Source organism: Typopeltis vanoorti, chromosome 24 (assembly GCF_054136105.1).
Source record: "Typopeltis vanoorti isolate ZY-2024b chromosome 24, IOZ_Tvanoo_1.0, whole genome shotgun sequence".
Taxonomy (NCBI): Eukaryota; Metazoa; Arthropoda; class Arachnida; order Uropygi; family Thelyphonidae; genus Typopeltis; species Typopeltis vanoorti.
In genome coordinates, this window is record NC_143572.1 from 66,638,055 (window position 1) to 66,660,322 (window position 22,268).

At 35.1% G+C, this 22,268-nt stretch overlaps 1 protein-coding gene across 1 annotated transcript in view; it reads left to right on the plus strand.

The window, feature by feature from the left end:
* Positions 1 to 22,268, plus strand: part of glu (structural maintenance of chromosomes 4-like protein gluon) — a 384,191-nt gene that overhangs the window by 289,639 nt on the left and 72,284 nt on the right. Inside the window, exons 20-21 of the mRNA XM_090413308.1 lie at positions 279 to 330; positions 21,070 to 21,210. Coding sequence (XP_090269434.1) covers positions 279 to 330; positions 21,070 to 21,210 — 193 coding nt within the window. The remainder of the gene's footprint in view (positions 1 to 278; positions 331 to 21,069; positions 21,211 to 22,268) is intronic.

Below are 22,268 nucleotides of genomic sequence, written 5' to 3' on the forward strand. Positions count from 1 at the left end.
ATTTGAAGTATTAAAGTTATTGTAATTAACATTGACTATACATTATAATTTTTTTTAAAAAAAATATACAGTTATGCATAGCCAACATATCAGAAGTAAAAATGTTTATTGAGAAAATAATTTCATTATTACTGCTAAGTTTCGCGTACTTAAATTCGCATTAATTGGTAATATTTCTTCTTGTCGTTTATTTTATGGATTTTTGTTTTCTGCTTATGGATAGGTGTGTCCACAGCTGAAGTTATTTCTTGTTTATTTTATGTACTATTTGTTTCCAGCTTATGATAAAGCAGTATCTGCAGCATCAGCAGTTGAAGCTGAAGTACAAAAGTAAGTAATTGATTTTGGTTTGATATGTAAATTAGAGTAATAATCATCAGTCTAAGAAATTTATTTATGATTTAAATATTAAAACTAAAATGGAACACAAGAAGGAGCTATAGAAAACATGTCATTACATTCCAATCCTGAATGACATTGACTACAACTACATTTCCATGAGTTGCTATGTTGATGCTTACTGTATTCCTTTAATGTCTTTTATCTTATCCTAATAAAGAACTTTCTCTCTGATTAAGTTGCCCAGCCAGTTTCTGTCCTTTTACATTTCCTCTTCCCACTCTTTCTCATACTGATGGCATAATGATTATGTCTCCTTAAGATAAGGTGTCCCTCTTGGCATCAATATTTTGCTTTAATTCTCAGTATGCCTGCCCCAATCTATTGCCAGAAAGATATCAGCCTAGTACTCATTTGTTTTGATACTAATTAAGTCCCTGGACAAAATGGTATCCTTCCAGTTGTACTAAAAGCTCGTACTCCAGGATTAACATCCATCCTATATCGCCTTTGCATGCTTTCACTCATCTGGCATATAGTCAACAGCATGGAAGCAAACCTTTATCCTGTTCCTAACATGGAAGATAAAATTTAACCATCAGGCTGTTGCAGTATTGCTTTCACTTATGTATTTCTGAAAATAATGATCATTAGTTATCACCAGTTGTTTTTTCGTAAAACAGTAGGTGCTGGTATTCATTCTTTGCTAGCAAGAAAAATTGAAGATTTAAAGAATATCAAAAGAAAACTGAAAAAAGTCTTTACCTATTCGATTACTTCATAGGGTAATAACTTTTCTTTCTTAAATATCATAGTTGTTATTATCTGTCTCTGTCAAAATAGGCAACTTCATTGTTTTCTCATTCCTTAGGCACTTCTTCTTTTCCACTCCAAGAGCTCTTTCCATTTGTTTATATGATGCACATTCAAGCAGGGTCATAAACTACTAAGCAGAGCCTAGGAACTGGCTTACAGAGCTGCAAAATTGTATCTCAACCATTAAAAAACACCTTTAAATTTTTTTTTATAAAATACATATAGAAATAGTGGATATTAAAGATCTAACATTATTTTAAAGTTGAATATATAGCTTCAGACGTTTCAAAATTTTGATCATAGAGCTTATGAGAATACAATCCCTGTCATTGGAGTTGCCTGAACTTGTACTACTTAAAAGACATGAGTAATAGTACAATTCGATAAAGGTTTCACTGGCCTGACAGCTGTTTTGCACTGGTTGTTTCTCATTAGAGACTAGAAGCAGGAACTCCCATTCAGTACCAAAGCAATCCTATGTTAGAGAGTCGTATTTTTCATAAGTGAACTCTTGAATGCAGGGGTGGTATATACCTTCACAATGGTCCTGCAACCAGGCCTCTTATTTTGATAATTTAGCCAGTTATACTTCTTGCAGAAGCAATTATTTGATCAACAGTCCAGTAACTTGACCATAAATTAGAGATGCCAAGAAATTATATTCTTGATTTAATCCTTTATCCAAGTGTAAGCAAACAAAATTTGCACCTGAACTATTTTCAGGACTGGGCAACTTGTATAAAGAAGCTAATGAGTAATTACTAAAGCAAGTGATGTGAAGTCATTAGCTTCTTTATGAGTTGCCCAGTCCTGAAAGTGCAAACTTTGTTTACTTACACTTGGATAAAGGATTAAACCAAGAATATAATTTCTTGCCCTCTTTAATTTACAGTATAACCAAGTGGAAAAACTTCCAACAACTTGACCAATCATTAATGCCAATCATTCTTTGCTGTTGGATGCTGATACTATTATGAACAAAAACAGTCTCTGACACAGCCTCTGTAGTTAACTCTTCATTCATTTTCTCACTTGTTTTTAATCTCTTAACTGTAAAAAGGGAAAAGATGAAAGAGTTCTTTTACTTTATGATTCAACACTTTTTTGTATTACAATGAACAGAACATCTGCAAAAGTAAGATAAAACCTAGTAAAATGATTTACTTAGCACGTCGATCAGGAGAAGAGACAAATTAACTTGTGTTGTACTTGACCTTCAGAGAGGAGGGGAGAATTTGTCTAGTGTTTTCTGTTTGTGTATCCAATATATGTATATATATTGGTAGTTCAGTACTAGAATGGAAATGACTCTATATAGTGATACATATTTTCTCCTACAAGCACCATGCTGCACATTTGCAAGCAAAACAAAGTAAATTTTTATTGTATCACTAAAAAGAGCACAGACACAGTCAACATATTTGATGTATTTAATGAAAAATCTTGTATTTGGTAATCTTGTAATCAGTTACTTCTACTTAATGAAAAATAGATTATTTAGTGTAATTAGAAACATAATGTATTCCTATATGTACAAGTCACTGTATAATGTGCCAGTACACTGTACCATTATGTACTCATCCTAAAAAAAGCACTGGTTATTACTGATATGGATTCTGCTACTCTTCTCCACAGCTGATCTCCTAGCTAACTTTATCCACATCTGGACACAAGCCACAGAAAAGTGTGGAGAAACTCGTGGTTGCTTTTGTTATTTTCAAGGCATTTAATCACATTTGCATAATGATTTTACCAAGCTACCATCTTATAGTAACCTTCATACCTTTTTGATATATTGATATCTTTGTGCTAGTTGAGGATATAACTTTACATGGGATCAGAAATAGGAAGTAATCACCATTTAGTTTTAAGCAGCATAAAAATGATGAATGTCATATTGAAAACAAAAATATGCAAGAGCATATTAAAAAGAAGTCAGCCAGCTTTCAGGATGAACTGTAGACTTAAAAATACAAATACTATTGGAGAAATGATTCATCATCATCAAATTCCTGATATATACCCTGAAGGCGTGTACAGGATATGATAGTCTTCTTCTTCTCTCGCATACTCTTAAATGGACCTTTGGGTCACTCATGGCTGGTAGATGATATTCTTTGTTAGCCTCCTCCAATCATCTTGGTCTCTTGTTCTTGATGTCAGTTGATAAAGGGAAGAATTTGTCCATTTTTTGATGTTATCAGTCCATTTTAATCGAGGTCGGCCCCTTAACCCTCGATCCCGGAACGATTCCTTCTAGTGCTTGCTTTGGAATGCCATTAGCCCTCTCCACGTGTCCGAACATTTCATCTGTCTTCTGATGACTATCAGAATGTTTTCCCTTTTTCTCCCATCTATTGAATCTATCAGTTTTTGGACGTTTTCATTGGTTTCGTGAGCGGTGTAGGGAATGCTCAAAAGTCTTCTGTAAGTTTTCATTTCAAAAGACAGGAGTCTCCTCTCATCTTTCCTCAATAAAGTCCAGGCCTCACAACCATGCAAGAGGATAGAATTCACCAAGGTGTCAATTAGTCTTAGTCTGATTGTGATTGCTATTCTGTTATCTCCCCACAATGGTTTTAACTTCTGCATGGCCACGGTTACCTTAGCAATTCGGTATTTAATGTCGGTTTTTGAGCGACCATCTTGACTCAACATGCTTCCTAGATAAGTGAACTTGTTTACATTCTCAATTTGTTTATTGCCAATTTATATCTTTAAGAATTCAATATCTGATTTTGAGGTTATCATTGTTTTCGTTTTTTGTAGGTTTTTATAATCCATATTTTTTTAATGTTTCGAAACCGCGGCTGGTTATCTCTTGTAATTCTTCTTCACTTTCTACCAGAAGATCGATATATCATCTGCAAAACGTAAGTTATTTATTCTTAATCCGCCACTACTATTTCAGTGTCATATTCACAAAGAGCTTCATCTATGACATATTCCAGAAAACAATTAAAAAGAAGAGGGGACAAGATGCAGCCCTGTCTTACACCCCTGTTCTGTCTGGAATGGTTCACTACTGTAATTTTTAATTTCATTTCTCATATCAGATGAGGAGTAAAGAGATTTAATAATCCTAATGATTTTGTTGTCAATACTATAATGTTCTAAAATTTTCCATAATACCTCGTGACAGATTATTTTGTTATGTTCTATATATTTTGCACTTAGTATGTGTATCGTAAAAATATGGTCGATTGTACTTCTGGACTTCCAGAAACCTGCTTGTTCATCTGATAATCTACTTTCTATTTTCTTTTCGATTCTTAACAATAGTATTTTTAGCAGGATTTTGCTTGGATGACTAATAAGGTTTATTGTTCTGTAGTTGCTACATTTATTGCTGTTTCCTTTTTTATGGAATAGGTACAAGAACAGAAGTCTGCCAATCAGAAGGTCAAGTCTTTGTGTTCCATACATCCTGGAATAAATTTAGCAAGGTGTCTATGATGATGTCATCACCTCCTTCATGTATTAGTTCCATTGTAACACTATCAATTCCCTGTGATTTTCCTATTTTTGAGGAGCTAACTGCTGCAATGGCTTCTTCTTCTTTTAATATCGGGTAATCTCCGAACCTCCTAGCAAAATTCCATCCAAAATATTAGTCAGTTGAGGGTCCTTTTGAAAAAGCTTGGTTGTGTAACATTTCCTTCTATCAACTATTTTCTGGTTGTCCGTCAAAATTCAATGCTTCAATTGGAGCATTGAAGTTTCATCTGAATCTTCAATGCTCCAATTAATTGCAGTAAAAGGTTTGGTTAATTTATTGATAATTTGAAAAGCACTTTTAGAATTATTTTTATTTAAGTTCTCTTCTATATTTTTGCATTCATCTGATATCCATAAGTTTCTAGCATATTTGATTTCTTTTTTAATAATCTTAGTAATATTTTTATACTGTTCTCTGTTATCACTGCTATTAATATGAAATTTCAAAGTCTTCTTTCATTGCATAGGTCCAAAATATTTTTGGTTATCCATGGTTTATTGACTTTCCTTTTGTATCCAAGAATTTCTTCAGCTGTCTCAGTTATCTTTTGTGAGAAGTATTTGGTTTTAGATTCAATATTATTATATTTCTTGAAGCTTGTGTCAAAAATTTGTTTTAATTTGCATTTATATAGTGTATTTATTTGGGGTTCTTTTAATTTTTCTTTATTATATCTTTTACAAGTTGATTTTGTAGGTAATATTTCCCTCATTTTCATATTCACAGTTGTGATGACCATATTGTGGTCGCTGCCAATGTTGCTTCCAGGAAATGATCTGGATATGATATGATAATAGTACTACATGAAAAATATACATCATTACTAACTTCTTATCTTTCCTCCAAATCACTCTGTTACCTGTCAAGACTCCAATAATATCAGGTCATATATTTCTGTCTTCTAAGGCACTTTTTGCTGTATCAATCCACCTATATCTTGGTCTTCCTCTGGGTCTTTTTCCTACCAACCTGGCAGAGAACACTTGTTTTGTTAATCTTTCCTTTTCCATTCGTTTAAGTGACCATACCACCTGAGATTAGCTATGCTAATCCATTCCTGGATGCTGACAATATCAAGTTCTTTCATAATATCCTCATTTTTAATATGATGCCATTGATGCCATCTGTTCATGCTCCTGATCTTTCTCAGGACTGTCATATCTGCGATCTCTAGTCTTTGGTCAAGTGTTTTACTTCTAACCCAGCTCTCAGATCCATTAGTTAAAATTGGTTCGAACAGTCTTGTATACAGCTAATTTAGTGTTTTGGCTAATTTCTCTCTTATTCCATATTAATTTATTCATTTAACTTTCCTACCATACCAGCTTTGTTGATTCTGTTGTTTATTTCCATATTTAATTTACCATCTTCAATAAAAATTGTGCTTAAGTAGCTGAAATGTTTTACTTGTTCTATAAGTTCTCCGTTCACAATGCAGTTAATATTTTCAGTTTCTGCCTATTTCCCTTGTCTTTGTCTTTTTATTGCTGACCTTCATACCATATCTATTACAACATTTATTCACTTTAGTTAGGGAATCTTGTAGACTTGTAGCAGATTTATTTAGAAGTATAACATCATCCGCATAAAGCAAAGATTCCCTGTGTTGAGATTAACACACCTGAGATTAACTGAGATGAATAGCTGAGATTAACACCTTCAATTTTGATATCAGGTTTAATACCACTTTCCTTCATAATGTGATCCATATAAATGAATAAGAGAGGGGATAATATACATTCTTGTTTGACACCAGATTTAACATTAAACCACCTTCAATTCTAACTGCTGACTTACAACTCAGATAAAGACTAAGTATTGCTTGATATAATGCCCCATTAACACCATATAACTGTAGCATTTTGAATAGCTTCTCTCTTGACACCTTATCATGCCTTTTCCAGATCTACAAAACTTAAATACAGATTTTTGTTATATTCCCATGATTTCTCAGCTATCTGTCGTAAAGTGAAAATCTGATCCTGACAGTGTCTATTTGGCCTGAATCTATCTTGTTCTATGAGATATCTGAATCTATGAGAGCTCTACTCCAATCATCAGGAATTCGTCCCTCTGTCCAGGCTTTCTGAACTATGCAGTGCAGCCACTGTAAGATTTTTATACCTCCATACTTGGGCATTTCTGGTCGAATATTATCTACTCCTGCTGCCTTTCCACATTTCAGACTTTTGATGGCTTTTTCTACTTCAAGTATGGATATATATTCCTGATTGCATGCCTGGTCACTGTTTTTTTACCACTATGCTGTCATCACTGCTTGTTTCATTTAGCAATTTTTTGAAGTAATTACTCCATACTTCAAGGATGTCTTTTTCTCCTGTTTTCATGTCAACTTTATCATCTCTAATTCCTTTTGCAGCACTCTTTCCATTTCTGAGCTTCAACAACCTCCAGAATATCTTGCCACCTTCTTGATATTTATTTTCTGTGTTCTTGCCAAAGTCCTCCCATGACTTTTGTTTAGTCAGTTTTGCACAGTGTTTAGCTTTCTTACATTTGTCTCTGTATTCTCTAAGAGCACAAGCTGACTTATTTGCCAGAAACTTTTGATATGCTTTCTTCTTTTCCTTCACTGCCTCTATAACTTCCTGTGTCCACCATGGAGAAATAATTAAACTTTGAAAATAAGAACTAAACCTTTGAAGGGTCACTTGAAAATGCAGAAAAAAACATTGATTTATTCAGAAAGAGTAGCATGCGGTGAGGCTGTTTGCAAGGATAGAAAAATCCAAACTTCATGGTGCACTTACAGAGCTAAAGACATAATTTAAATGTATATTAGTAATTCCTATTAATTAAATCAGCAGATGTCCTCAGAGACTATAAAGAAAAATGTAGGAAAGCTAAGTTGTGTGCATAAAAGCAGCTAAACGAAAGTCACTGGAAGACTTATGGTAGACTATTGAAAATTAACATCATGAAAGTGGCAAAATAGTCTGGAGTTTGTTGAAAAAAAGCTTTGATGAGCTGGTGGTAGAAAATATTGAAGAAAAATGCAGTCAAGAGTAGATATCAATACTAGATGTTTAAAAAAAAGAAGAAGAAGAAGCTGAATATGGAAAAGCAGTTGGAACAGTTGACTATTCAAATATGGATGTATAGTATTGCAGGAGTAATTTAGAAAGCTGAGTTCTGTATATATCTAGCATAAATACATAATACACATCTATTATAAAGAAAATAAAGCAATGGAAGAATTTGTTTACTGTGTTTTCAAGATAAAATTTATATAAACGTACTTCAAAAAATCACTGAAAATAGTTGCACTAAGAAAGAACAAGCTAGGTTCAGGTCAGATAGTGGTGATCAGGATCAGATTGACATACGAGGTGTGACAATTTAATTCCCAGAACGGTTGCATAGTGTCATCTGTTGGTGATTTGGTTGGGGTCACTTGAGTAATTGTCTTTATGTGTTTAACTAATACATACATACACCTCAAGCTGATAGAGCCATTTGCTAGTTGGCTATTGCAGAAACAATAGAGATCTGCATGTAACTTTGGCGTAAAAATGTGTGATCGAAATTTGGAGCAGCATCTTAACATCAAATTTTGTGTCGAAATCTGCAAAACAGCTACTGAAACATTGGAGCTGTTGAAAGTGGCATATTGTGTGGATGCTCTGAAAAAGTGGCATAAGAGATTCAAAGGTGGGTGAGAAGGTGTGAACAACGATCTCAGAAGTGGGCAGTCAAAAACATAAATGATGGATGCAAATGTGAACAGTGTGAGATTTGGTACGGTCTGACAGACGGTTAAGTGTGCAATTAATGGCTGATGAATTGCAAGTGAATCGAGAAACAATCAGGGTAAAACTGAAGAGTTGGGTGTGCGAAATATTTCTCTGTGAAGTTTGTGCCTTGGATCTTGACGGATGAACAGAAACAGTGGCGGCTTCAAGTTGTGACTGATCCTTCTGCCAATAACACGTTTTTGATAATAATTGTGGGTGACGAAACCTGGTGCTTCCAGTACGATCCTGAAATAAAACGGCAGAGCATGCAATGGAAAACCCCGAGTTCATCGCATCCGAAAAAAGCACGCATGTCATGTTCGCAGTTCAAGACCATGCTGTGTGTTTCTTTGATCACAGTGGGATAGTCCACTATGAATTTATTGCACAGGGACAAATGGTCAACCAAGAATGCTATTTAGAGGTGCTGAAAGATTACGAGATTCTGTTCGGAGATAAAGAACCGAATTGTGACCTGAGAAGTGGATCATCCATCATGACAATGCGGCAAGCCATGCGCTCATCGTGAGAAAAATCAATTACCGAATTAGGTCATCCTGCTTATTCACCTGACTTAGCTCCCTGTGATTTCTGGCTGTGCTAAAAGGATGAAGATTTTCTGGCATCACTGATATCCATGTAATGTGGTAAAGGAACTCAAGAGTATTCTGGAAAAAGAGTTCCAGGCCAGTTTCCAGAAATGGGAACACCATCTAAACCAGCATATAAATGGACAAGGGGACTACTTCGAAGGCGACAGTAGCCACTAATTTATAGTTCCTAATGCAGGTTTTTTACAGGCACATTCCAGAAATTGTCACATCTCGTATAGCTTAAAAATCATGAGATGTAACAAGGATATCCATGTTGTTATGTTTTATAGACCTCGAAAAAAGATACAAAGTGCCGAGAGAAAAGCTTTTCATAATCATCATCAAATTCCTGTTGATGTTCTTAAGAGTCTTACAGGATACTGTAGTACAACAAGAAAGCTTATATTTTACTGATTTCCTATTGACAATTTTCTTCGGAATTAATCTGTTATTTGACTGCACAAATCCAGACTTGGATTTTTTTCTCTACAGTTCTGTTTTTGTGACCATTCCACATGAAATTAGTTCTTCTCACATTCCTGAATGCTAACAATGTCAAATTCTTTCTAATATCTTCATCTTTAATATGATTTTCTCATTGATGCCATCTGTTCACTCTCCTGATTTTTTTTTTCTCTCAGAATTCATTTGATCAACTACTTTGCTTCTAATCCACCTGTCAGATCCCTAAGTTAAAATTGGTTTTAGTAGTGTTGTATACAGTTAGTTTAGTATTTTACTAATTTCTTATTCCATTTCTGTTTATTTTGTTGTTTATTTCCATTTTTAATTTGCCATCCTTACTAAGTCCCCATGGGGCTTATGACTTGCAGGTATGGGCATGGCTAACCCAAAGTCCCAGAGCTAAGTATGATCTATTTCAAAGCTTTTGGTCATACTTTTCTCTAGCTCTTCCACTTCCTGCTTCTCTACCCTCATACTAACATTCTTCCTAATGAGGATTCTTTACTTAAAACTTTCTGCCTGTCTCTTTTCTTGCTTACTAACCCCAGGAGGAGGTCCTCCATTCTCCCTGAAGCTATTAGAGTACTCGAGGGCTAGGGGTGTTTCCTCCTCTTTCAACTAACCACTAATAGTTATAGTACTGGGCAGCAGCATTACTTGTATTAACCTCCTGTAGCATACATGTTATAATATTGCGATGTGGAAGGCAAGGGGAAACCACCACATTACATTCCCAAGTAAAAGCAGCAATGGAAGTTAAAAATGAAGTCAAGATCGGTAATGGAGCCTTCACTGAAGGAGTCATGCCCGGCAGGAGAAGTAACCAGGCTTCTCAGGTCGACAGCCAACGAAATCCTGGTAGTTATTCAAAAATGAAGGCAAGAAATAAGCTGAATATTGGAACATGGAATGCAAGAACACTGTTAGAACCAGGTAAAATAGAAAATGTGAAAAAAGAAATGGAAAGACTTGAAATAGACATTTTGGGCATTAGTGAGACAAGATGGGAGGGACAGGGTGATTTCTGGAGTGGAGAATTTCGGATAATATATTCAGGACAAAAGAAGGGGTGCTTAAGGGTCAAAGCTGTATAACTGAGAGGAGACCTCCACATAGCCTTTAAAGGAATGCGGAGAACCGACCAGGGCTTCTGACCTAATGTCCAATCCTCACCTTCTCATGGTGCACCCTGTTGGGTATCTACTTGGATACTGAACGGACGAGGATGGGCTGGCAATTTGGGATTTAGCCGACCAAATTGTATTCTTATTGGTTAAACCAAAATATAGAATGATGGTACAACAGGACAAAATTTAGTGCCGGCTGGGGCGTTGCCCGGTTAAACAAGGCCACCGTTGTTTTCGCCAGGGAACCAGGGCGAACAGCGAAAAGTCAGCTACTGGAACAAATCTGAAAATAAACCCCAACTCAACATCACCAGAGTTAAAGATCGGTACTATCAACATAAGAAGCCTGAATGACAAAGAAATGGAGCTAGCTGAGGAATTAGATAAGTACCAGATCGACATAATAGGGGTGACTGAAACAAAAAAGACAAAAACTGGTGAGATCTTTCTGAGCAATAAATACAAAATGTTATATTCAGGCAATGACAATCAAGGAAAAGAAGGAGTAGCCATAGTATTCAACACAAAATACGAGGCTAATCTTCTTGAATGGCAGTCAGTCTCAAGTAGAGTAATGTGGGCAAATATGAGAATGGGGAACTGGACAATGAGACTTATTTGTGCCTATGGTCCCGCAGAAGGTTCTACTAAGGTAGAAGTGGAGGAATTTTTTGAGGCTTTAGAAAAAGCAACTGACACAATGAAAAATGAAAAGTTGGTCCTTGTTGGGGATCTAAATAGCAGAGTAGGAAATGATTGTGAGACATACAAAAATATTTTGGGAAAATTTGGAGAAAAGAGCAAAGCTAATAATAATGGCAAATATCTGTTGGATTTCTGCTCAGGACATGGACTGGTTATTACTAACACCATGTTCCAACATAAAAATGTGCACAAATTCACATGGAGAGAAGAGGCTAGGAATAAGAAAAGTCTCATTGACTATGTTATTGTTGATAGTGATGTTTTCTCCCTGGTGCAGGACACCAGAGTGTACAGAGGATTTGAAATTGGAAGTGATCACTATTTAGTCTTGAGCAGGATAAAATTGAATTTCATATTGAAAAGAATAACATGTAAGAAAGTTTTAAAGCGAATAAAAGTTGAGTAGCTCTCAGATGTGAGCTGTAAACTAAAATACACAAAAATTATTGAAGAAAAAATGAAAGAGTTTGAGAACAGGAATCAAACTTTGGAGATTCAGTGGCAAACTCTAAAGAAAACATTGATTGATTCTGCCAGAGAGGCATGTGGTGAGGTTGTCTGTAAGGATAAAAAAATCAGAACTCCCTGGTGGACACAGGAAGTTAAAGAGGCAGTGAAGGAAAAGAAGAAAGCATACCAAAAGTTCCTGTCAAATAAGTCAGCTTGTGCTCTTAGAGAATATGGAGACAAATGCAAGAATGCTAAACACTGTGTAAAACTAGCTAAACAAAAGTCATGGGAGGACTTTGGAAAGAATATAGAAAATAAATATCAAGAAGGTGGCAAAATATTCTGGAGGTTGTTGAAGAAGCTTAAAAATGGAGGAAAGAGTGTTATAAAAGGAATTAGAGATGGTAAAGGTGACATGAAAACAGGAGAAAAAGATATCCTTGAAGTATGGAGTAATTACTTTGAAAAACTGCTAAATGAAACAAGCAGTGATGACAGCACAGTGGTAAAAAATGCTGACCAGGCATGCAGTCAGGAATACATATCCATACTTGAAGTAGAAAAAGCCATCAAAGGCTTGAAATGTGGAAAGGCAGCAGGAGTAGATGATATTCGACCAGAAATGCTGAAGTGTGGTGGTATAAGAGTCTTTACAGTGGCTTGACTGCATAGTTCAGAAAGCCTGGACAGAGGGACGAATTCCTGATGATTGGAGTAGAGCTCTCATAGTACCCATATATAAAAAGGGAAATAAAACTGCATGTGAGAATTACAGAGGTATTTCCCTACTGAGTGTTCCTGGCAAGATCTATGCAAGTATACTTGAGAAACGGTTGAGAAGAATTGTGGAAGAAAAGCTTGGTGAAGAACAAGCTGGATTCAGGCCAAATAGAGGCTGTCAGGATCAGATCTTCACTTTACGACAAATAGTCGAGAGAGCATGGGAATATAACAAAGATCTGTATTTAAGTTTTGTCAATCTGGAAAAGGCATATGACAAAGTGCCAAGAGAGAAGCTATTCAATACGCTGCAGTTATATGGTGTCAATGGGGCATTATATCAAGCAATACTTAGTCTTTATTTGAGTTGTAAGTCAGCAGTTAGAATTGAAGGAAGTACAGGAAGATGGTTTAATGTTAAATCTGGTGTGAGACAAGGATGTACATTATCTCCTCTGTTATTCATTATCTATATGGATCACATTATGAAGGAAAGTGGTATTAAACATGATATCAAAATTGGAGATGTTAATGTCAGCTCTTTGCTTTATGCGGATGATGTTATACTTCTAAATAAATCCGCTACAAGTCTACAAGATTCTCTGACTAAATTGAATAGCTGTTGTAATAGATATGGTATGAAGGTCAGCAATAAAAAGACAAAGACAATGAAAATAGGCAGAATCATTGAAAATGTCAACTGTGTTGTGAATTCAGAACCTGTGGAACAAGTAAAACATTTCAGCTATTTAGGCACGATTTTTACTGAAGATGGTAAATTAAATATAGAAATAGACAACAGAATCAGCAAAGCTGGTATGGTGCGAAGTCAATTGAATAAATTCATATGGAATAAGAGAGAAATTAGTCGGAACACTAAATTAGCTGTGCACAACCAGTGTTCAAACCAGTTTTAACTTATGGATCTGAGAGCTGGGTCAGAAGTAAAACACTTGACCAAAGACTAGAGACCACAGATATGAGAGTCCTGAGAAAGTTTATAGGCATGAACAGATGGCATCAATGGCAGTATCATATTAAAAACGAGGATATTAGGAAAGAACTTGACATTGTCAGCATCCAGGAATGCATTAGCAGAGCTAATCTCAGGTGGTATGGTCACTTAAACAGAATGGGCGAAGAAAGATTAGCAAAACAAGTGTTCTCTACCAGGTTGGCAGCAAAACGACCCAGAGGAAGACCAAGATATAGGTGGATTGATACGGTACAAAGTGCTTTAGACGATAGAAATATAAGATCTGATAATGTTCGAGTGTTGACAAGTAACAGACTGATTTGGAGGAAAATTGTAGATAGGAAATTAATAATGATGTAATTTTTTTCATGTAGTACTATCATATCCTGTACACCCCTTGAGAGTACATGGCAGGAATTTGTGATGATGATGATGATGACAAAAGAAGTGTGAGTCAGGTGTTGCAATAATGCTTCATAAAAAGTTGGAAAGTTAATCACTACAATAATTAACCATAGTGACAGAATCATGGCGATAAGCATTCAAAATGAACAGTAAACCTCAATATTATAATGGTCTACATGCCAACATTGTTAATGCTTCTGCCTGGTATCTCCACTTGGGCCTGGCTTCCACTGAAGAGACCTCAATAAAGGTCGAAACTAGTCTGGGTAGTGGCCCTTCCCTTAATGCATAACATTATACATATCCGCAAGGAGATGTGTTTTGCATTATGGGAGATACTGAGATAGGAGTGATGTTAGCTTGCTCCACCTTTGCAACAAGTTGCCTGGTGTTGTACCACCTTACCCCAGTCCTGAAGATACTTTCAGGCGCAAACTTTGTTTGCTCACACTTGGATAAAGGATTAAACTAAATTTATTATACTCTAACCAAGTGAAAAATAAACTTTCAACATATTTTATACATCCATATTTGAGCATTTCTGGTTGAATATCAAATGATCCACCTGCCTTCCCATATTACATGTTTCTGGTACTTTTCTACCTCTTCAATCACTGTTCTGTCACTTTATTTCATTTAGCTATGTTTAAAATTAATTACTACAACATGTAGAATGTCTTTATGATTCAATTTTCATGTCACCTTCATCATTCCTGATTGCTTTTACAGTAATCTTTCCTCCATTTTTATGCTTTTTCATTGGCCTCCAGAACTTTTTCTGCCTTCCTGATATGTATCTTCTATATTCTTATGTCTTCTCATGACTTTTGTTGAGCTACTTTTTCACTTTGCTTCAGTTCTTACATTTTCTCTGTATGCTCTCAGAATGAATACTGACTGACTTACTAGGAACTTTTGATATGCTTTCATCTTTTCCATTACTACCTCTCTGACTTCTTTACTCCACCATGGAGTTCTGATTTTTCTGTCCTTGTATGTAACTTCAGGATATGCATCCTCCAGTCAATGTTTTCTTTATTCTGTTTCTGAGTGAGTCTTCTAGGTTTGGGTCCTGTTTTCAAACTTTTTTTTTTTTAATAATTGGGCATTTATATCTACCACTTACCCTCTGTAAACTGCTTGACTGATTATTTTTAAAACTTAATGCTTTTCAAAATTACATAGTTATGTGAGTAAATGGAACATCGTACAGAGCAATGCATAATCTATATATTAAGAACTAAATTAGCAGTTGATGGAGATACAGGATAATCACATGAGCGCACTCTATCTCTAAGATTCATCATCTATATTATTATACAAGCACCTCCATGGAGACCCAGTCTATCCACACAATCTATCATACCTCTCCTGGAATCCATTAACAAAAAAACACTCAAAACTGACTGTGGCAACCCATGCCACTCATTCACCACTCTCCAAGCAAAAAATCTAGTCCTCATACCCCTACTGACCACACCTTTATTCAACTTCCAGGGATGGCTCCCTTGTTGTGGTCTCTCTAGCCAAATGCTGAAACATTTTCCCAGCATCTATCCTATAAAATCCTTTAAGCAACTTAAATGTTTCTATCATATCCCCCCCCCCTTTTTTTTTTTTTCTCCTATCAACCAATTTCTGCAACCCACACAACTTCAACCTATCCTCATAGGGAATATTCCACAGACCACTCACCATCTTGGTCACTCATATCTGAATTCTCTCCACCACTTCCTCATCCCCAGGAAACCTAGGGAACCAGACTTGAGTACAGTAATCCAGATGTGGGCCTTATAAAGAGGAATTACAACTTCCTTATCTCTACTTGGTAATGTGTTCTTTACTGCCAAGTAATCTTATGTGCTACCTTAGCAATATGTCCTCTAAACTTTAACTACCTGTTTACCACCACCTCTAAATCTCTAGCTTCATCTGTTTCCTGGAGTACAGTGCCATCAGTGTGATAAATGGCTTGTAATCTATCATCCCAAAGTTCATAATTTTATATTTCTCGACATTAAACTGACACTGATTAACTTTTGCCCATACTGATAGCCTATTTAAATCACACTGCAAGCTCTCCACTTCACTTTTATTAACTATTACTCTACCTAATTTCGCATCATCAGCAAACAACTGAATATTTCCTTTCAGGTTATTTCCTATATCTTTTCTATAAAATTGAACAGCAATGGTCACAGCACTGAACCTTGTGGCACACTACTAGTCACCAGTTTTATCCTGCTCAAGACTAAATGGTGATCACTTCCAATTTCAAATCCTCTGTACACTCTGGTGTCCCCCACCAGTGAGAAAACATCACTATCAACAATAACATATCAATGAGACTTTTCTTATTCCTTGCCTCTTCTCTCTATGTGAATTTCTGCACATTTATGTTGGAACATTGTGTTAGTAATATCCAGTCCATGTCCTGAGCAGAAATCCAACAGGTATTTGTCATTATCATTAGCTTTGCTCTTTTCTCTAAATTTTCCCAAAATATTTTTGTATGTTTGACAATCATTTCATACTCTCTGCTATTTAGATACCAACAAGGACCAACTTATCCTTTTTCATTGTGTCAGTTGCTTTTTCTAAAGCCTCAAAAAATTCGTCCACTTCTACCTTAGTAGAACCTTCTGTGGGACCATAGGCACAAATTAGTCTCATTGTCCAGTTCCCCATTCTCACATTTGCCCACATCACTCTACTTGATATTGCCTACCATTCAAGGAGATTAGCCTCTTATTTAGTGTTGAATACTATGGCTACTCTTTTCCTTGATTGTCATTGCCTGAATATAACATTTTGTATTTATTGCTCAGAAAGATCTCACCAATTTTTGTCCTTTTGGTTTCAGTCAACAGTATTTTGTCGATCTGATACTTATCCAATTCCTCAGCTAGCTCCTTTTCTTTGCCATTCTGGCTTATGTTGATAGTACTGATCTTGAACTCTGGTGATGTTGAGTTGAGGTGTGTTTTGATTTGTTCCAATAACTGACTTTTTGCTGTTTGCCCTGGTTCCCTGGCAAAAACAATGGGGGGTCTTGTTTAACAGGGCAACACCTCAGAACGCATGAAATTCTAACATGTTGTACCATAATTTTATATTGTGGTTTAAGCCAGTAAGAATACAATTTGGTCGGCTAAATCCCAAATTGCCAGTCCATCCTTGTTCATTTAGTATCCAGGTAGATACCTAATAGGATGCACCATGAGGAAACACCTGGTATGGTGGTGCTCCAATTGAATAAATTTATGTGTAATAAGAGAGAAATTAGAAAACTTATTTTAACATATATATCTGAGATTTGAGTTACAAATGTTGGCAGGTAGATATATTAAAGTCTTGGACAACAGGGCCAAGACACTGATGACTCCACTTTCCATTCAACAGAGTGCAGGTTCATATCTGGCTATGGACATAGAAGCTTGTAATTTTGGATTGTGAATTTTGTTATCTCGTTTGAGACCCACTATCCTGCTTATTGGATGCTTGAAGCAGCTTGAAAAAGTTCAGTGTTTAACTGTAGAGCAGGGATTATGCAAAAAATAAAAATACATAAAAAATATAAAATGAATAAAGTAACTTTACAGCTTACACATGTAGCAAAACATTATATAGAATTTTATTTAAAAACTCCAGTATATTTCATCCAATGTTACGTGTACATCATCAGGGAGACAGACTGTTAAATACATTCAAAAGATGAATCACAATAATGAGTCATAATTCATATGCATATTAGCTCGTGTCTCTGTCACAGCTGAAGTACATGATATTACATTATTAGAGTTCAAAGGAATAATTGTAAAAAGTCGTGTAGATTTAAAAAAAAAAAAAATTGTGAACAGTCATTAGTGATCCCTTCTCAAATGCTTGATATTAGCATGCAGTCTGATCAGTTCAGATTTGGATGATTTCATAGAGTTTCACATTTTTCCAAGAAAAGATTTTTGAATTTGAATTTGCTGGAATGAAGAAGTTTAGTCTAGTTCCATAGAACTCTGCCTAGTGTCAATAGCATGTGAAGCAAGGCCAGACTTGTCAGATTCCAAAAATCTTATATAAAAAAACAGTCTTGACTTTAAAGACAAAATTAAACATCTACATTTGTTTAATAACAAGATTATAGTTTCTTTTGGTGTAATCTCACGTTTCAGCAACATACTACTATAAGAGACTCTTCAGTTCTTAGAATCTGATTTCTCAGAGGATATTATTAACCTGTTTAAATGCACCATCAATGTAGGCTGTTTTAAGTGGAATAATAAGTTGTTTGTGCAAATAGAAGGAACATGAATGAGCAGTCCTATCTTCCCAGCCTTAGCAGATTATTTTATATGACATCTGGAAAAATCTTGCCCCACACTGATTGAATGACTTTAGTTCCTAGAGAGAATAAATTCCTTGTACTCTCATATCAAGTTCACTATTGAACATGAGTCCAATAACCAACTGCCCTTTTTTAGATACCTTAATTGTTTGTAATTCCACAGGTCATGTTGAATTTTAGTTTATTGTAAGCCAAGTTCTACTGGCAGATACATTTACTCATCCTCTCACCATCATTCGTCACAAAAAATGGGTATTATCAATACCCATTTTTATACATAGAGCTTATACAATCTGTTCTTCTGACCCATTATTGTAAGATGAATTGAATAAAATTAAAAACAATCTGATATGTAATGGATATAACAAAACTACCATTCAAAAATTATTGATAATTATCCTCCTTTACACCAGACTACAGTCTGTGAAAAGAATTTCAATATGCTACCTTAAAGGACCCTTGGAATAAATAGCAAGGATTCTTCAAAATGTAATCTATGCACTTCCTTCAAACCAGCTTGGAAATAGTCTTCTTTCTACCATCTACAAAGGATGCATTACCACCTCTTTCCTTACCAGATGTCTATCAGCTACCTTGCTCATGCTGTCTTTGTTATTTTGGACAGACTGGCTGTTCTGCATTGATTAGAATTGAAGAACATCAAGACTATATTAGATTTTTGGAATCTGGCAAATCTGGCCTGCCTTCGCATGCTATTGACACTAGTTCCAGAGCTTTTTGGAATCAAACGAAACTTCTTCATTCCAGTAAGTGAAAATTCATTTTTTTTCCCCTAGGCACATATGAAACTGTGCGAAATCATTTGAACCTGAACCGATCAGATTGCATGCTGATACCGAAATTTTGGGAAATTTTGAATTATGAAAATAATGTTCATAATTTTTTTTTTTTTTTTTTTTCAATCTACACAACTTTTTACAATTGTTCTTTTGAACTTTAATGGTGTAATATCATGTACTTCAGCTGTGACTGAGACACCAATTAATATACGCTTGAATTATGACATTATTGTGATTCATCTTTTGAATGTACTTAATGGTCTGTCTCCCTGATGAAGTCCTTGTAACATTGGATCAAATATATTAGTGTTAAGTAAAATTTAATATAATATATATGGTTACTTAAATAAAATGGAGGGAGGATTGGCAGAAGAGGGGTTTATTGTTTATATTTTGGTCTTCTAAATGCCTTAGGAAACCAAAATATAAAATCTTATAATATTAGAGTCATTTCAGATATTAATTTTGAGGAAAATTGTTGATAGGATTTTAATAAAAATGTGAACATTATCATTTGGTATTATAGCAGTATCTTGTATACCACTTGAGGGTACACATCAGAAATTTGATGATACTTTTTAATATTATTGATCATTGTATATTGTTTAAGAAAATTAACAACATAGATTTGATAATTAAAAATATATTTGATTATTTTCGAATAAATGCCATAGTTTCTATTGTGGAATGACTCTTATGATAACAACATTGCAAAGGGGGCTATTACAAGAGGTATGTCTAAATTACAATACTGCTGTGAATTTTTTAGATTAGAAATGTTAGTTTTCATCTATATGGCAGATATCATTCATTTTCTGATGAAATACCACCATACAGCTTTTTGGGGGCCTGAAATGGCAAATGCTATGTTTGGTCCCAAGAGAAGGAATTCTGGTTTCTGTTCCCTCTGTTTTCTTGTGCCATGAGTGATGCCTTCATCGTCATGCTAAACATACTTAGTGACCTATAACTTCCTCTATTTCAAGGATACATCAGTTAAAATGGCCAGCTGCCAGTTAATGCACCGGCTGAAATCTGTCAGTAAGAAGTCAGGAGGCTTCCCTGTCAACTGGCACATAATTCTATTGCTGTAACTCTGCTAGGATTGTATCTGGTGAGCAAGTCCAAGTACTGGTATGTGGGGAAGCAGGAAAAAACATCTAATGCAATGACTTTTACTTTATAAGTTCAGACTTGGATATTCTGTACCCAAAACAGTTTAACATCTCCAGAGCAAATTTGACTGGTTTTGGAAAGTTCATGGCCAGCTGTACTTGTTTGAACAACCCCTCATTTGAGATGCTCAGGGAAATGTTGTATTCACCAGTATTGGAAATCAGTCAGTAGAATATTAGCAATCTGAATATACAAAATTAATAAATCAACCCAGGTTAAATAACACTTCTGTTCCTAAGAGGTTGGTTCAAAAACAAGGTTGTTTTTGAGGCATAATTTACTTTGAGCTAGTTACCTGAAGGGTCTGCCATCAATTTCAACTTTTGTATTCTTCAACTTGAGCAAATGTGTGCTGTTCTGTCTAAACGTTACCTAGAAGAACTAAAATTGAAAGTAGGTTCTGCTTCAAGACATCACACCACATTCAACAACTTGGATACATGAAAAAAATTATGGAAGTAATTTATCTTCTCCATTAAACAACCTAGACCCAACATTGTCAAATTTTCATTTTCTTTATCTTACTCATGACAAGAGGGTTTGCTTCCTTGGAGGAGGCAAACCCTCTTGACAACCTTTCCAAGGTATTGTAAATCAGTCAAACTACTTGTAGATAGAAGTTTTAGAAATAACGTTCAGAATATTTCTGAAATCCTCCATATCACCCAAATATTTGTAGAAATTCTGCAAATGCTGTATAAATATGAAATTTTTATTACTTGTTATCTCAAACTATAACACCACCAAAATATTTTGTAAATATTATTAATCATGGATATAATTGCAGGTTATTTAAAATCAGTATTGTTTTTTCCTCATGCATAGCTTTAAGCATGTTTCAACAGAACTTCTATTTTTGCTATTTTGAAAACAAGATGAAAAGAACATTATTTTTTTTTAGGCTGCACAAACAAATAATGGAAATAATAACTGAAGGAAAGATGGGAGCTGCACAAAGAGAGCTAGATTCATTAAATAATAAAGTAGATGCTACAGCATCACTTATAACTAAAAGTAATGTTGCTTTAAAAACTGCTCACAGGTAAGATGTGTTTAAATGCATTTATGTTTCATTAAACTTATGACTACAATAATTTTTGAGAAATCAGTATGAGAGAGCATTAATTCATTATTTTACTAAATATAGTGCTCTGGTTTTATGTTAATTACCTTCAGTGGTTGATCAGTCATTAAACAGTATATAACAGAGAGAAACAGATAAATATAAAAGTCTACTCACTCAATGAAATATTAAAAGAATATATATATATATATATATATATGTGTGTGTGTGATCCTTCATAGCTCAGTTGTTATTGACAAAACTCTTTGGCTGGAAAGGCCTAAGTTTGAATCTCATCTAGTATTCCAAGAACCTTTATCAGGACTTTTCAGTTGAGAGTTAGCCAATCTCATACAGAAATGGCAAGGTTTTTCATCGCACAAAACATGCAAAAACACATGCAAGTTACAGACATAACAGACTGGATTAATCGATCTATCATAAGCAGCAGTAGTCAGGTTTTTACCTGTTTTATATGTTTTGACAGCCCTTTGAGTCTAACACTAAAGGAGAATGGAAGATATATAAGTATATTGTCTTCTAGTATTAAAAGCTGAGATTTTTTCTTCTAGTTTGCTCAGAAATCAGATGAATTATTGTTACAAAAATGTCTTGATTATAGAGTTAAAATCATGCTTGGTTATAGAGCTAATGTCACAGTTGTGTGCTATGATGAGATTGTAGGGTTGCAGATTTCCATTTCACACAGAGTTAGTAAGACGATCACAAACATTTATGCCCATGATGGGATTTAGACCTGCAGTCTCTTGATTGGAGAGCAGATACTCTACCACTCAGCCAGCCAGGACTGTATAGCTCATATTGAAAGTTTAAGTAAAGGGAGCATTGAACATGGGAATAAATTACACAAGAGCTGAGTGACTTTGGTATTTCATCTCTGTAATAGGGACATAAAATATACAGTGTAAAATTGGATAGAGTATAACACTGTACCATGCATGTAAGCTAAACAAAACAGTTGAGAAATATTAGATTAAAAGCATAAAGTCCTGAAAAGGAGTACTGGCTGTGTGCTA